This window comes from Psittacula echo (assembly GCF_963264785.1).
Source record: "Psittacula echo genome assembly, chromosome: 7".
NCBI classification, from domain to species: domain Eukaryota; kingdom Metazoa; phylum Chordata; class Aves; order Psittaciformes; family Psittacidae; genus Psittacula; species Psittacula echo.
In genome coordinates this window covers 10,348,340-10,360,506 of record NC_137740.1, presented here as the reverse complement: position 1 = coordinate 10,360,506, position 12,167 = coordinate 10,348,340, and the positions used below count along the sequence as shown (strand labels likewise).

The following is a 12,167-nucleotide window of genomic DNA, read 5'->3' as shown; positions in this document are numbered from 1 at the left end:
AAAGGCAGCAGAGGCAGAGCAAAAGCAAAAGACTACTTACCAGCGCTGGAATAAACCTACCAGATCCAGCCATTCCTGGGCAAGCAGCACCATTAACATCCCCTTCTCACACTTCCACTGCTGCTTAATCTTCTGGAGTCTGAAAGGCTCCTGGGCTCCATCCAAGAGGTCTATTTTGCATTGCACCACCACTCCTGGCCAAGCTTCAGGAGTTCTGCTTCATGCACAAATCAAAGGAGAGAACATGAAATGTAACAGTGCAGGTAAGTTCCTGAACTCAGCAGTGCTCAGTTATCTCTTATGACTGTCAAAAGGATCACAGGATCCCTTCCAGCCCTCTCCATGCAGCTGTAACTTTACTTCAAGAAAGCCGAGATCACAGGAACCTCCAGAGATTGATGAAGCAATAGAAGAGGGAGGTATGCTTAGCCTTCAGAAACTTCAATTGTCCTAAATCCAATGTCACACAGAGAAGGAAGTAATTCTCTATTTTAATATGTCACCAAAAATTAAGACCAAAAAAACCACACAGAACTGCCAATTGTGTTAAATCCATAATTTAAAGCATTTTAATAAAAACAAAGCAAAATGCATTTCATAATCCGTCCACTGGCACAATGTATAAAATCTCTGAAATAACATCTTTAATATTAGTCACAAAAACCAGCATGTTGTATAAAAATAGCTGTATGCACACAGCTGAAAGATAATGTAAAACTGCTCTGAATAGGCCATGCAAAGACATTCAGCCTTGACCTTTCAATTTCCAAGCACTCATTGGATCTGCTACTTTATTCCTTCTCCTTCTGCTTGGGAGGGTTTTGTGCTGGCACTTGGGGGACTCCTCCTCTCCCTTTCCCCCCTGTACACAATGCCCTTGTAAAGGGTTTTAGACATGGCTGGCAAGTTAAGGTGCATCATGTTGGGTGTCTTAGTGGCCCAATTTTCACAGCTTACGTTTCAGAAAGTGCTCAACATCCGTGTCCTTCCCCATGGACACCTCACCTTGGTCACTCAAAGTCTTCAGCTTTCAAGCCTTCCAAATTACTCCTGACCCCTGGTGCACCACAGCAGTAAAACTGGAAGGCAGACTCTATATACCCAGCCTGAGATCACCACAGGAGCAGAATGTAACAGCTGCAGCACGATTTTTGTGCAGATGTACCCCTGCGTTTGATAATCCTGAATCATTCACACATCAAAATTCACTGAAGCCTGTCCATTCACATTAAGAACTCCAGGTAACACACACAAAAGGAGCTGGAGAAACATGAGTTTACAGAAAAGAAGATGTAACTGAGGGTAGCACTGATACAGAAAAAACCCAGATACTAAATATAACCTCTTATATAAACAATCTGTTATGCTGTGGTTATCTGACTTAACAATGTATCTGCCAGAGAAGGGGACATAGGGGACACCAAAACCAAACCCAATTACAAAAAGAGATGATACATTTTAGTTGAGAGAAATAACATTTCCAGCTTTCATCCCACATGCTGACACACAAACTATTAATGGGATAAAAAAGCAACCCAGTCCTTCTCATCTCTACAACCCTGAGCGATCCCTGTGTCTTTACCTCATACAGTTTAAGCCCAATGAAGGTAATGGAGACAGAGATCCACCCAGTCATCATCTTCGCTTCCTGATTCTACAGAAAGGGAGAAGGGCACTGTTGGTTGAGAACAGTCCCTGCTGCTGACACAAGCAGCAGCACCTTGCAAGACATGCCGCCAAGGAGAGCAGCCATCGGCAGGGAGAGCCTTGATGCTCTGCCAGGCAAAGCAAGAAAGTAGGTTTCCTTGTTTTCAAGCTCACATTTTAAAGCATGCTCTTCTAAGAGGAAAATAAGGAAAGCTTAGTGATTTACCACCACAGATAATTCAGCAGTAAACCCATCTTCCCCAGTTTAAAAACATCAGTTAAATTATCTTAATGCACCAAATCTGACAGGCAAAAAACATTCCCATAAAAAGCTGTCCCCTTAAAGTTACAAGTAACATCACAAGAGCAAGCTTCTAATCAAAGTGCCAGAAGCAGAGAAGCTTTTATCAGCGCTGAAAATTCAAATAAGAACATAGGCTGATCTTGCCAATCCATAGCAGGGAAGAAGTTTAAAAGGCTTTATGGGGAACTGGCTGGAAGTCGGTGTTTTTGGTGGCATGCGTCATTGCTCTGCGCTTGGCCAGGCGGGACTTGGACGGAGGTGAAAGCTTCATGGAGCACACAGCATGGGCAACGCTCTCCTGCTCTGCGCTGAGTTCATTTTCATGCTGAGACAACTGCCGGTTGAGGGCTATGGCCTCAGCAGCAAAAAGTGTCAGGTCTTTTGTGCTACTGTTCCTTTTAAGGGAAAAGGAAAAAGTGGTTAAAGCGCACACAGGGTCACTTCACCTGGTTACCCTCACAGCAGAGCATTTACATCCAGACAGTTTTATCTCTGCTATCAAAACATCAACACAGCAGCCAAAATGACCAGGTAATATTTGCAGCTCTGCAGTGTGAGAACCAGCAATACATAACAAAAAACACGCTGGGAATTTGGAAACAGCCACAGTTCTAGTCCTCATTCTGCCAAGGACTTCCCAGGTCAACCCAAGAAGCCACCTGAGATACCACGCTCAATTTCTGCATGTTATAAAAGGATGGGCATACAGGGCAATACTGTTGCCCATCTTCAGAGAACTGCAATCCCATTGTAACTGCACATCTGGCTTAAGGAAATGCATTTGTGATGGGAAGAATGACCTGGAATCACCAGTGGCAGACATGGAAACAGAAACAGAGATGTGTGACTCAGGCTGTCTGGCACACAGAATCTGCCATCAAATCACTTCAAATGAGGCTTGCCCTGCTCACAGTTACATTGATACAGTGATTACCACCAACTACACAGAAGTCAGATCCAAGTCTCTGTTCACCCATCAGAAAGTAGTCTCTTTGGATAATGTGTGCCTTCATGCCTCTTTTTTTTTTCCCCTCCTGGGCAGAAAACTGCCAAAACCGTCATTATTTCCTGTCTAAGATTAGCATAGCACCACAGGAATCCTCTGCATTGCCTCTCCCACAGACAAGCAAGATTAGATCATAAAGAAAAATCAGAGCTTTAATATTTCTGATATTCTTACAATTAATGCTGTACATTTATGAAGTTCCTTTCTCAAGCAGGGATCTTACCCCCTGATTTGTCACCTCCTATCTCTCCCTATTCTTTCAGTAATGATTCTTGGCCAAGTTTACAGACATATAAAAAAAGTATTACCTTTGAAGAACTTGAGGGGTAGGTAATCCCCTTTCAGGAGCCTGCTAGAAGAAGCAGTTAAGACGAATTAGTTATGTATGAGCAGCTGGAAACCAGCTTTTCCAAGAGAGTGATAAAAACCAGGGGACTCCCCCAAATCTTTACAACTAATGGATACTGCATATAAACTAATTCACTGTGGGTTTACAATTCACATTTCATAATCAGTCTTCCCTCACAAGGAGATACCACAGTTTGCAGGTATCAGACTAAAGCTTTGGAAGCTCTCTAGAGGTTCTAGCCCTTCTTTCCTGAACCAGGAACTAAAGCAAACGAGAACACTGCTGTTCTTTTAAAACCATATCTACCCAGCAGCCTGCATTGCTGTTTTGAAGAGTAACATCATAATTCGTGTACTGCAGTGCTTGGTATTCACAGAAAAGCCATTTAAAATGCATAAGGCAATAATTAAAAAACAAAACAAAACAGAAACACATTTAAAGGTTGACAGATTCATCTAAATATTTATCACACAGAGCTCCAGAAAGAATAAAGCCACTGTGTATTGTTTAATTAATCAAAAGCACTAAAACACATAATGACTCTATTAAAAGTTCAGGGATGGTGAACAACTTGTTTGCCATTCTGGAAGACAAATAAGCCTTAAAATAAAAAAATTGCTATATATAAGGGGGATACATACTCCTTGAACCCACGAATGTTGCAAAACTTGAGCAGCACTAAGTCGTTCTTTGGCATCACGAACCAGCAACTTTGAGATGAGATCTCTGGCCTCAGAGGATATATGCGACCAGTCCTTGTCAGGAAATTCATACTTGCCCTCCTGAATGCTCTCAAAAAGCTTGTTCTAGTAAAAGAAAATAGAGTGCAACCAGAAGACTTCTCAGGTGGGAATCTTCTCACTAAGTTTTATCCACCTAATGTGGTGAACTGAACCAGCCAGTCTCTTAAGGAGTCAATTGAAAGGCAGCTCCAGAGTGTTGCAGTGCATCCTTTGATGGACATGATACACAGTCTGTTGAAAACACCTCCCAACCCCTTGTAACAGTGCAGTGTATTCAGGTTTTAGAAATAATCAATTCAGGCCCTGCCTGGGGACTCTCCTGGGGCTCAATCTTCATATGAGGAATTACAGCGACTGCCATAAACCAGATTGAGAATTACAGAATACAGGAGGATAGTGGAGTGGGTGAGAGGACATGAAGTTCTGAGATCTCGCATCAGGAGAAGAAAGAGGCAGTTGCCAAACCTTACTTTAGAAAGGGATATCATTACTCAACTTCTATATTACCACCCTCACTTCTTAGTGGCAGCATATCCTCCCAAATAACAGGTTGGGTTACAGTCACAACTCTTCCCTGCTGGCATTATGGCAAGTCTTAAACCCTAAGTTTATGGGGCACTCTCTCACATATACCTAGGGCACGTGCATTCACCTGGCAAACTCTGCAGACTTCTCCTTTGTCCCAGCCACAGTCTGTGCCACAGTTGCCCACAAAAGGGGGGTAACCACTGAGCATGATGTACAGAATCACTCCCAGGCTCCAAAGATCACATCGCTTATCATAGAACGTGGCCTCTTCCATGAAGACTTCAACCACTTCAGGTGCCATGTACTCTGCAGACCCACACTAGGAAACCGAATTCAAGCAAGTTTTCAAAGGGTGGGCCAAATCAAAACAAAACTCATGTTTCTCATTCTCCTCTCTTTATAGCAGGCAGCTTGGTCTAAAAGCAGAATAAGGCATCAGGGACTACTGAAGTTTACTGCTGGCTTTCACTGCAAGTCCCATTTTGTTAAACCAAATTACAACTGCTCCCCGCATCCCTCAAAGGTTAAATGGAATTGCCAAGAGCTTTGACACATTTTGTGAGCATACAGCACAGGAAAAAATTAACACGTTTCAGGAGTAAGGACTACAGAGACCTTTATAGAGATGTAATAGTTCCTACTGTTCTTCAGCAGAATCATAAGCTGATCATTTAATATGAATCTATGATCATTTATACAGGGTCCAAATATTAATTTATGTATTTCAGGTTTTTAATTCTTACCCATTAGTTATCAGGCTTTTCAGAAAGTAAACAAGGGAGGTGATTTCTGTAACATATTCTTGCAAAACTGACAGATTTTTCTTCCACAGTAATAAGAAAAGCACAGCACTGTAGTTTTTCAAACTAACATGTATTATAAAGCCTGATTACAGAGCTTGCATTCCCCTTAGCTCATAGGTGTTAGCAACAGAACCCAAACATGGAGAAACAAACACAAAACTAAGGTTCAAACTCAGTTCATAAGCACACAAAAAACCTCCATTAAAGCTTTGATGGACTAAGATGAACAGGATCAATGTGTTACTTTCTAGCCAAAAGGAAAATTAACACAGTGAGCTTCTGTGCTTTTGTATATTTGTTCTATGACTGGGAAACCAAGACAGTATTTTTCACTTTAAACAATCATCCACCACTGGGTGTAGGTGGCAGTAAGCTCTTTGGAAGCTCTCCTCTGGAGACAAGAAAATTTGTTCTATGGTAGAAGAGAAAAAGCATGAAGCCATACTAGGTCTCTTACCGGCGTTGTCAATTCCGGAGTAGTTATTGGAGTACATGCACTGTTCAGCTTCACCCCGCTACCAAGATCAAAGTCACATATTTTTACTGGTGATACCTAAAAATAAGGACAAAACAGTAAAGAGGTCCAGAAGCCTGGGATTAATGCAATATATACGAACACAGCACCATGTGGAAAACCCCAGGACAGAGCATAAGTTGTTCTAGCAGCAGAACTAGTGAAACCCAGTCTCTTACAGCTATATTCCACTCCTTGCATTTGCCCCCTCTGCCCCAGTTGCTCCCACACTGCCAGCATCTGACTCTATTCCATGATTCTTTTACTTGGCCAGGCAAGTGCCAGTAGGTATCGGGGCAGTTTGGGCACACATAACATGACCAGCTGCCTTGTAAACATTGCTTGTCCATCTGGGTATTACGGCCCCAGAACAAATGAGGTGCTAAGTTGTAATTGCCATGCCCCTCTAAGAACAGTTGGCTTCTTATCTCCTAGCCAGATGCTCACATTTTTGCAGCTCAAATTTAGTCTCTTTCAGGTTTCAGTTGTTACATTTAGCTGAAGTTCACTAATGGGTTCAAAAGTTTTCAAGAAGAGGAGAAGAAACAGAGACTGTTTCTGGAAACTAAGCTAAAAAATACACTTCAGAAGGTTAAGAGAGCAGAGCAGCACCTTTTCTGGAGATTCACACAGGATGTTTTCAGGCTTCAGGTCCCTGTGAGCAATACCTAGCCAAGAGTACAAATGTTCATTAAAGAAGATACTCTCCTGTTTTATTTCTCATCATTTCTCTTTATTAGAAGGTGGCCTGAGAAACATTCTAGGCCTGAGTTTGCTACATACACACACACCCTCCATTAATGATACTGAAAATAATTTAATTGCAAAGCGTATTTGTTAAAAGTCACCATGCATCCTGCTGTACTTCTACCATCCTTAAATGTACATGACAGTCAGCCAAGCAAGTAACTGAAATTGCTAACACTGGAACGTTCTGGCTTAGCCCAACTTAATCATGTTAATTAAAAGCAGCTTATTAAGACGATTGACCTGAAGGAAAGTTTACTTGTGTACACAGTTAACTCAAAACATTTTTGTGCCTTCTACAGTAAGGTCCTTCTTTCCAGATGGATCAACTGGTGGTTTGCTAAAGTCATACCAGCACAGACAATATTTGAGACACTCTCCCCAGTAAAACCCCAGAATTTCCAAGTGAAAATTATCCCCCTTTAACAGGGAGGTACATACTCACTGCTGAAGCAAAGGAAAATTTAAACGGTTTAGTCAGAGATGCAGGAAAAAGCTAAAGGAGAACAACCCAAGGACTTTTTCATTCATTCCACTGCTATCAGAGCAGGCAAATCCATTGGGGAAGCACAAATCTGTGCAATTCACATGCAAAGGTGGTTCTGCATTGTCAAAGCAGTTCTTCAAATGCCTAAACACACAATTTCCAGAAGTTCTCCAGTTTTGATCAAACTTAATGGGAAGGCAGAAAATTGGAAGCAAAGAAATCAAATCAAATGAGCATCTTGGCTGTAGTTTAACTGCACTCTAGCCTTGCTTTAAAAAATTGCACTCCAAGCACACTTGATACTGCTTCAGAGTACACAGAAGAAAATACCCCACCAAATCCTAGGTATGGAAGTTCCCAATGCCTTTTCTTCAGCACGCTCCACAAGACATGATTTAAAATACAACATTAACAGCACAGCATAGCACCAATCTGAAGGAACCAGAGCTTTCATAAAGATGCAGTTCACACTGCTTATATGTGGAAGATGGCATAATGAATCCATCAAAATGGCCTGTGCTGACATTTACAGGAAGGCTGACAAAACTCCCAACAGTTGGCTTGGCTTTCAGTGTGAAACCCAACAGCACTTTTTTGTATTATTGTTTGAATTCAAATGTCTGATTGTGTAACATTTTATTTTGCAGTTGAACACAGCATTAAGAAGACAACTGCCTTTAAACGCTCCTCCAGTGGATTATCAGCAATAAAGCACAGATATCCCAAGTGGGTGTAAGGCAGTATTATCATCCAGCTGCGTTTTAAATTACTCCTGGCAAAAGAATTAGTTGTCCTTATTCAATTTTTACTTTTAAGCATCTAGCTATAGCACTTCACTATTAAGCTGTGCAATAAAAATGCTTTAATTTCCTGTTTACTTTAGTGTTCTGTATGCTACTTACTAATTATTTTAATGTCTCAAGGAAGAACCATAAAGAGAACAATAAAATGGAGGGGATGTTGTAGCCGACTTTGCAAGCCACGGCCCCACCGTATCAATTCACAGCAAACAACAAGAAAGTGGATTGCTGCTCTAAAGCCATTTTAATGACTCACTCTGCTTTTGTTTGGGAAAAGCGGAATTAAATCTAAAAGCTGAGAGAGAACTACAGGAAGATATTAACCAAGTCGATGTTAAACTCCCTTGAATAGTGTTCCTAGACTTTTGGTTGTTAAGAAACCTACTATAGCATTACCACATAAAAAAAGAATTTCTCTACATGTTCAGCCTAAGCTTTCTGTTCCTTATTTGCCTCGTATCTCAAAGTCAAAATCTTCTAAACTCAGGTATTCAAAGAGTACGTTCTCTGCAGGTTTGAGTTATCACATAGAGAGGCTACGAAGATTACAACAAAAACTTAATCCAAATTAAGTTTGTTTCCACATTCAAATCAACTTCTCCTAACACGGTCACAACATGTGACAAGATCCATACACCACAGGTTTACCACTTTATTCCCTATGCATTATTATACTTTTTAATGGATTCAACCTATTGAGGTACCAATGCTGTGATTCTAACTCAAGCATGTAAGCCATCTTGTGACATGTCAGTAAAGCCTACAATTAAACATTTATTGAACTGGGGCTAGTATTAAGCAACTCAGACATCAAATGTAGATCTACTGCTATCCACCTGGCTAATCAGAATGCCAAAATAAATGGAGTGAAAAATTAATCATAATAAATAACTAATAAAAATAGCCTCCAATTAAATGTCATTCTACTCAGAGGTAGTCACTGCAACATTGACTAAAGCTGCTTAATCTATGCAAGACCAGACAATTATGACCCAGGAAAGATTCTGAAGACATCTATCACATTCAACATGAATATATACTCTGGGGTGACCATAACACACACAGGAATTTGATTCTAAAAGGCTAGCTGGATAATACTTATGTATGTTATCAGCACAGAATAATCCATCTGAAATAAATTTCCTCAATTCCTATCAGAGACAATAAAGATTTCATCCAGGATTGCAATTAAATGAACTGAGCCTTTCCTATACATCCCTGCTTAGGTAAGATGTTGTCTATAATAAATGCAATGTATTTCATCAGTCCTCAAAGAATTTTGAAATGAAATAAAAGTACTCCTAAGTAGATAAAGCAGCAGGAGAACATTTTAACATAAAAGAACTCTCTATAAACATAACTGCTTTTAAATCTGAGCAAGTCCAAATGAAATGAGGGCACCTTAAAACGAGGACTATGGTTCACTTGTAGGTCTCCCAGCCCAACAGTGGGGGGCTAAATGTGGAGACCAAAAGCTACTATAGACAAAGACATCTTGTAACCAGCAGAAATTCTGGGTAAATACAGAAAAACATCTCTGTAGATCTGAAAGAGGAAGACATTAAAAAGAATATTTAACTCCCTTTTGAATAACCTTTATATGGTAGCTTAGGTAACAAGAACAAGCAAACAGGTTCAACCCTAATATTCATTTTCCCTGGTTGCCAGTTTAACTTTTCTTCTTCAAAAGTTTATACTATTTTAACACAGCGGATGACTTAAACTAACATGTTATGAAAACAGTACTATAAACGAAAACAGTATAAGTCATCTGGCACTGCTGTAAATAGAAATGCTAGCCAAGGCTGACTACTTACAAACAAAATGTGCTCCATCACCTAAATGTACACTACCAACTAGTAAAGATGGATACAGCTTTCTCATACCTTTTGTATGAAGAAAATCCAGAGCAGAGGCAATATCTCTCACCACTTTGCTAGCTTCTCGTTCATTGAAGTGCTTCCGCTTTTGTATATGGGCCAGAATTGAACCTGCCAGAGTAAGAGGTGAAAGGGAAAACCATAGCATGAATGCTGCCTAGGCTGAGAAAAGGCTTTGTCAAGTACAAGGATAAAAACACAACAGCCACTACTAGTCTGACATTAAGGGAGAATGGATCTCAGCATGAGCTGGGCCAGAAGTAATTTAGAGAAGTTATTTGTAACAATCACTCTGCCCTAGTATGTTGATGTGGCAGAAACTGAAACGTCACAATCCCATGTTTTTATATGAAAAGAGCCTCAGAAAATATCATGAATTCATAACCTCATTTCTCATATTTTATAACAGCCTTTCACAGCAGATAACTTCTGTAGACCAAACAGGAAAACGACTAAGAGAAAGGTACAGCTTCAATACTTCAGCATGCTAGGACATAACTTTCAAACACTGCAGCCCTCTAGTTCAAGCACAGCATGAGGGGCAATCACTTTTTACTGCCTCAGCAAGACTGGCCTGTTTTCCACACACTGTAGGCAGTAGAGACTTGCTAACAGTACTAGCAACAAACATCAGCTAAGGATGTACATAGCACTTCAGCCAAACTCTGTGCCACAGGTGACCATGCTCAAAACTAGCTCTCCTCATTTTGTGTAATGTGACAATTTAAGCCTTGCATACATGGATTTTCTCTCCACACCATCAAAATTAAAAGACATTCTACCTTTAAATACACATTAAAATTCCCACTGACATCAAGGTCAGGTTTGGACACTGACTTAATGCAAAATTTGCCTGGGACACGAAATCTGACAAAAGACCTCTCAAATACAAAGACTAGTAGGTTGCAGGCACAGCTCCACTGGCATCCCCTTTAACAAAGGATAAAGGGAGGTTCAATTCCTTAATTTCAACTGAATTCCATCAATCTTCTCAAAAATCTTTAATTGGGTTTTTAAAGACATTTTTAATGTAGTTCACAGAGATTCAGGCCCACTAAACAGCTTTACTACAGCCTTCCATTTTCTTACTCAGAGAGGTATATTTCTAAAAGCAATCAAGTTGAGAAATTCATGAAGTAGCTGCCATCTGTTATTAGCCCCCAACACAGTAAACATTTATATCTTGGGTGATTTAATTTTTATTCTTCAGGTCTAGATGTGGAAGGAAACCTCTCATTCTCTTTTGCGGTTAATTCCTTTTCTTAAACCATCAATGCTGCTGCAACTCCTCCACAGCAAGGATTCAGACAGGAAACAGTTAAGAGTCAAAAAGAAGAAAGATGGACAAAAGACTCTTCAGATATGCTTTGATACGACAAAAGCTTCTTCAGATACACAGAGATATGCTGTTTCAGAAGGATGGAGGATGGACACTTTGGACCAGGTTATCAGATTCAAATACAGGTTTCCCTTGACAAATAACACTGTCTGGTTTGCTACAAATTTCTTAAGGACACAGAGTTCAAATGGTTTTCCTGGTATAGCTGTTCTTTACACCTTTAGAAAATAATACAGTTCTTGAATGTTTCTATATTACTGTGGAAAAGGCCCCAGGCTTTGCAGGAAACAATACTGAGCCACCTGAAGTGCTTATTTCACTCAGCAGGTTTATTTCTGATTGCCCTTCTGAATAGAGCTAAAGTTCCAAGCTCAGATAAAAACTATATCAGTAACAATGAAAACATACTCTACAGACTTTATATTCAACCCACAGAGGAATCCCACAAAGAGAAAGAAGAGCAGGGCACTCCTGCCACAGTTGTTACCATCACTTCAGTATTCATCGGAGAGAAAGCATCATGTAGCACATCCCAAAATGCATTTCAGAGGGGAAAAAAGGGAGAGAAGGATTCTTTTATCATGCAAGTTCAGTATAATAAGCTGGATTTTAATGCTTTCAATTATAAAATGCTGTCAGGCAAGAATATTAAAGGGCTTCTGCATACCATGGTGAACTGAACACAGCTGAAACAGGAGCACAGCTCCTTTAGTGACCCAGCTACAGGAAAGCAAAGCTGAAAATGGAAAGCCCAAGTTACATCCCAGCATTGTAGGTAACATCAGTCTCTGAGACTGGAGTTACTAAAGTAAGGCTTCCATTGAAGGTTAATGTTCTCATTCTTGCCTGCAGGGCTGCTTACATCTGAATCTGCAGTGTATCAGAAGCTGGTCTGACCCTAATTCCCATTATCTTTTTCTTCAAACCCACATACCTCACACTTCAAATACTGAAATGTTTCAAAGAGGAAACTAGCCTCAGACCTAGCTGACCACTGTAGAAACAGTAGCTATGAGAGAG

The 12,167-nt window shown here is 40.3% G+C and overlaps 1 protein-coding gene across 13 annotated transcripts in view; it reads right to left on the bottom strand.

Moving 5' to 3' along the window:
* MKNK1 (MAPK interacting serine/threonine kinase 1) overlaps positions 1-12,167 on the bottom strand; it is a gene marked incomplete at both ends in the record, with an annotated part of 56,637 nt that overhangs the window by 28,723 nt on the left and 15,747 nt on the right. For 8 of the 13 annotated variants that reach the window (XM_080622667.1, XM_080622666.1, XM_080622665.1 and 5 more), the window contains 8 exons: positions 61-217; positions 1,583-2,346; positions 3,266-3,309; positions 3,948-4,112; positions 4,702-4,896; positions 5,838-5,933; positions 6,507-6,562; positions 9,815-9,919. In XM_080622667.1, coding sequence (XP_080478793.1) covers positions 2,118-2,346; positions 3,266-3,309; positions 3,948-4,112; positions 4,702-4,896; positions 5,838-5,933; positions 6,507-6,562; positions 9,815-9,919 — 890 coding nt within the window. Of the gene's footprint in view, positions 1-60; positions 218-541; positions 2,347-3,261; positions 3,310-3,947; positions 4,113-4,701; positions 4,897-5,837; positions 5,934-6,506; positions 6,563-9,814; positions 9,920-12,167 lie in introns of those variants that run through there. The other 5 variants (XM_080622657.1, XM_080622663.1, XM_080622659.1 and 2 more) reach the window with 5 other exon arrangements.